The sequence below is a fragment of the Cebidichthys violaceus genome, unplaced genomic scaffold (assembly GCF_023349555.1).
Source record: "Cebidichthys violaceus isolate CVI_PGR_0920_01 unplaced genomic scaffold, fCebVio1.0.p SCAF_17, whole genome shotgun sequence".
Classification (NCBI taxonomy): domain Eukaryota; kingdom Metazoa; phylum Chordata; class Actinopteri; order Perciformes; family Stichaeidae; genus Cebidichthys; species Cebidichthys violaceus.
Genome location: NW_027176340.1, coordinates 2,145,122 through 2,148,725, shown reverse-complemented (window position 1 = coordinate 2,148,725; position 3,604 = coordinate 2,145,122). Strand labels below are relative to the sequence as shown.

Here is a 3,604-nt window from a genome sequence, read left to right as displayed (position 1 = left end):
TAAAAAAAAAAAATGAACCAGCTGACACTGCTAATAACTGCAGCGGCAACGTAACATTTCCCCACCATCATATTCAGTTCCTAATTTCTGAAGGTACATTTAACAGAGCTGGGAGGACACTAGGACCCTGTGGAGACGGCTGCTCTGTGTCCTGTTTCCAGCTGCCTCCTGCTCCATCTCTGCAGTCACTGTGTGTGAGTGGAGGGGGGGGGGGGGGGGGGGGGGAAGCAGAGTGTGAGCTGGTGTCCCTTTTTGCATGCATTTACATCAGCATCGTTTCAGAAGAAGCCTCTGCTGCCACGGCTCGAGTCACCCGGGGAGGAGGATGCACGGGGCAGATCGAGGGATGGGAAGAAGAGAAACGGGCTCGTTCAGCGGCCACTTCCTCAACGGCATTCACAAGGTGCAATGATTGATGTCCACTGTGTACCTCAGCAGTGGGAGCTACACCAGGTTTCCATCCTCAGAGACCAAAAGCAGCAGACAGCTTGCGTCGGGAAACACTCTGATTCAGGTACATGATGCTCTCTCTCTCTCGCTCTCTCTCTCTCTCTCTCTCTCTCTCTCTCTCTCTCTCTCTCTCTCCGTTTCTTCCCCATCACGCTCCCTGATTCTCACCACATCTTCTCGCTCGCTCTCACCCTCTTCTTCTAATCTGCTCATTACACACCGCTGAGTGCGAACGATAACTCTAATTCAACGGCGACGTGAGATATAGAATGTGGGCCTTAAACAGTGGGTGTAATGCATTAATGATTAATATATAAATGAGTAGGCGGTAAGTCATGACTAACCCTGGCAGGAGGGTTAAACTGAATTGGGAGTACCCCTATGTGTGATTTTTGAGATGTTGCTCACTGAAGGCAAATCATTCATAGGTGAGGAGGGAGGTTAGAGCTCAATGTTAAGCCTCAATCACTGCAGACAAGGAGGCACAACGTCCCAGGCTTTTGTTACATCTGTTGCAGAGAGCATTTATAGCAGTAAGCAACTGGATTTGCTTGATCTTGACACATACTTATCCCACGTCTGTTTGTTGTCTGTAAATAGCCAGGCATAGGTAATGTGCAGGCAGCCTCTGCAGCCCATGAACACCCTCAAGTTGTCCATTTGAAACATTACATTCACTCACACGGGGCTTCTTTAGCGACAGATGTACTAGTTTGTGTGCAAATGTTTTGTGCTGTTGTTGTTTTTTTGCCACACACACACACACACACACACACACACACACACACTCCGTTTCCACCCTGGGAATAGTCAACAAGAGCTAGCACAGCAGGTGTAGATGTGATGGAGAAAGGGCGCCTATTTGTTGGTAGGCTTGGCTTTGGGGAATTAGCATGCATTCGTGCGTTGACAGGACGTGAGGTTGAAAAAGCATCCATCACCAGCAGCTTCTCAGCGAAGGAGCAGACTGGATTTGTCTTTACATAATTAGTGTGGAGAAGGTAGTTCAAAGTTTTCCTCTAGAGGATCATTATGATCATGCATGTTTGATTCGGGCATCGTGATTCGATTGCAGATGTATTAACTGTAATCCGATCGCGTTGCTCAACATTTGACATTTAAAACTAATTTCGCTCCTTCAGTTTTCTCAGCATGTTGCTAAAAAAGGTTTGAGAGCTGGCGTTGGATTACCTTAACGGACAAATTGCCTTAACAGAGATTTGAGAAGCTACGGAGGATTGTCTAATCCGAGCGTATTAATCTTAACTTGTAGCTGGGGCAAAAGTGAAACTCAGGTGAACACACATTCACAATTTATTTCCGTATGTCCTTCTTGTTTTTAGGGTGGATTGTGACTGACGGCGGACATGAAGACTTTCTAAATGGACAGGAATCCTAAAATCTGAACCTCCTGCAGCGTCATCCTCCGGACTACAAGGTAGCTTTTGACCTCATTTTCTAAGCCGCTGTTTTCTGGCCGTACTTCCTGGCTTTGAAGGATGGGTGATGGGCCTGTGACTGCTCCTGCCTGCCTGCACCATCCCACCCTTCAATGGAGCCGACGTGGAACTCCTCCCACCCACCTCCACAGCTCATCTCCAACATGTCTGCCTCCTTTCTGCCTGAGGGCTGGGCTCTGTCCCAGTCGCTAGCCCTGCTGGCCATGCTGCTCATGGATCTGCTGGCTGTGGTGGGTAATGTGGCTGTCATGGCGGTCATTGCCAAGGCCCCGCAGCTCCACAAGTTTGCCTTTGTGTTCCACCTGTGCGTGGTGGACCTGCTGGCAGCCCTGGTGCTGATGCCCCTTGGCATGATCTCAAACCGAGCCTTCTTCGGGGAGGCCCTGTGCCGGAGCTACCTCTTTCTCAGCGTGTGCCTGGTTAGCGCCGCCATCCTCTCTATCTCCGTCATCAATGTTGAGCGTTATTACTACGTCATACACCCAATGCGCTACGAAGTCAAAATGACTGTTGGCCTGGTAGCGTCGGTGCTGGTGGGGATATGGGTCAACGCCCTGGCTATGTCTGCTCTGCCGCTGCTCGCTTGGTTCCTGCAAGGCGGAAGAACTCCTCTTCTGGAGAGTGGTGGGGTGGGGGGAGGAGGAGGAGGAGGCGGGACAGTCCCATCTCCACCTGCTCAGGGCCACAGGCGCTGCTCACTGCATTGGACAGGGGGAGGCTCCAACCGCTTGGCCTTCATGGCCCTGTTTACTTTAGTGTATTTCCTGTGTCCACTACTGGTCATTCTCGTTGTGTACTGCAATATGTTCAAAGTGGCTCGGGTAGCGGCCATGCACCACGGGCCTCTGCCGACCTGGATGGACACGCCTCGACGGCAGCGGTCAGAATCTCTCAGCAGCCGCTCCACGATGGTCACCAGCTCTGGGACGGGGACCGGGACGGGCAGAGCCACTCCGCATCGTCCCTTTGGGGGAGGGAAGGCCGCAGCGGTGTTGGCAGCAGTAGGTGGACAATTCCTTTGTTGCTGGCTGCCCTACTTTACGTTCCACCTGTATTCAGCACTGTCTGCCAGCCCTCCAGCCACACTAGCCTCTCTGGAGGAGGTGGTCACCTGGATCGGCTACTTCTGCTTCACCTCCAATCCCTTCTTCTATGGTTGTCTCAACAGACAGATCCGGGAGGAGCTGGGCAAGCATCTGCCTTGTCTGTTTCACCGAGCAGGAGTTGAGGTGGAGGACAGACTGGCCAGCCGCGAAGGATCCATAGAGGAGAATTTCCTGCAGTTTCTTCAGGGCACCGGCTGCAACACGGATCCTCAAAACTCTCACAGCACCTCCAGCCCTAAAGGGGAAGCCTGCTGCCCCGTGGCTCAGTCCCAACCCCCGGAGCTAGCACAGTCCATACCGATAGATTTCCGTATCCCTGGACAGATTGCAGAGGAGACTTCAGAGTTTATTGAGTCTGAGCAGGCAAAAAACAACCACATATATACAGACAATTAACTTTCTCATGACTGAAAATAGAGATTGATTTTGATCATTCAGATGTAAACTGTTTCAGGAGTTATTTGTTTCTCTATTTCTATACTGACAGCTGTCCGACAGGTATAGCTCATTTAATTGAAATTGACTTTAAATTGTATTTTGAATCATTGCACTTTTGCCTCATCAGTTCATCAATTACATGCAGTTGTT

The 3,604-nt window shown here is 50.7% G+C and overlaps 1 protein-coding gene across 1 annotated transcript in view; it reads left to right on the top strand.

The window, feature by feature from the left end:
* Positions 1-245: 245 nt before the first annotated feature.
* The window catches only part of LOC137873653 (G-protein coupled receptor 61-like), a 4,805-nt gene continuing 1,446 nt past the window's right edge, over positions 246-3,604 (top strand). The window contains exons 1-2 of the mRNA XM_068711962.1: positions 246-514; positions 1,794-3,604. The exon at positions 1,794-3,604 is cut by the window's right edge and continues 1,446 nt beyond it. Of these exons, the coding sequence (XP_068568063.1) occupies positions 2,003-3,412 (1,410 nt within the window). The 5' untranslated portion in view covers positions 246-514; positions 1,794-2,002 and the 3' untranslated portion in view covers positions 3,413-3,604. The remainder of the gene's footprint in view (positions 515-1,793) is intronic.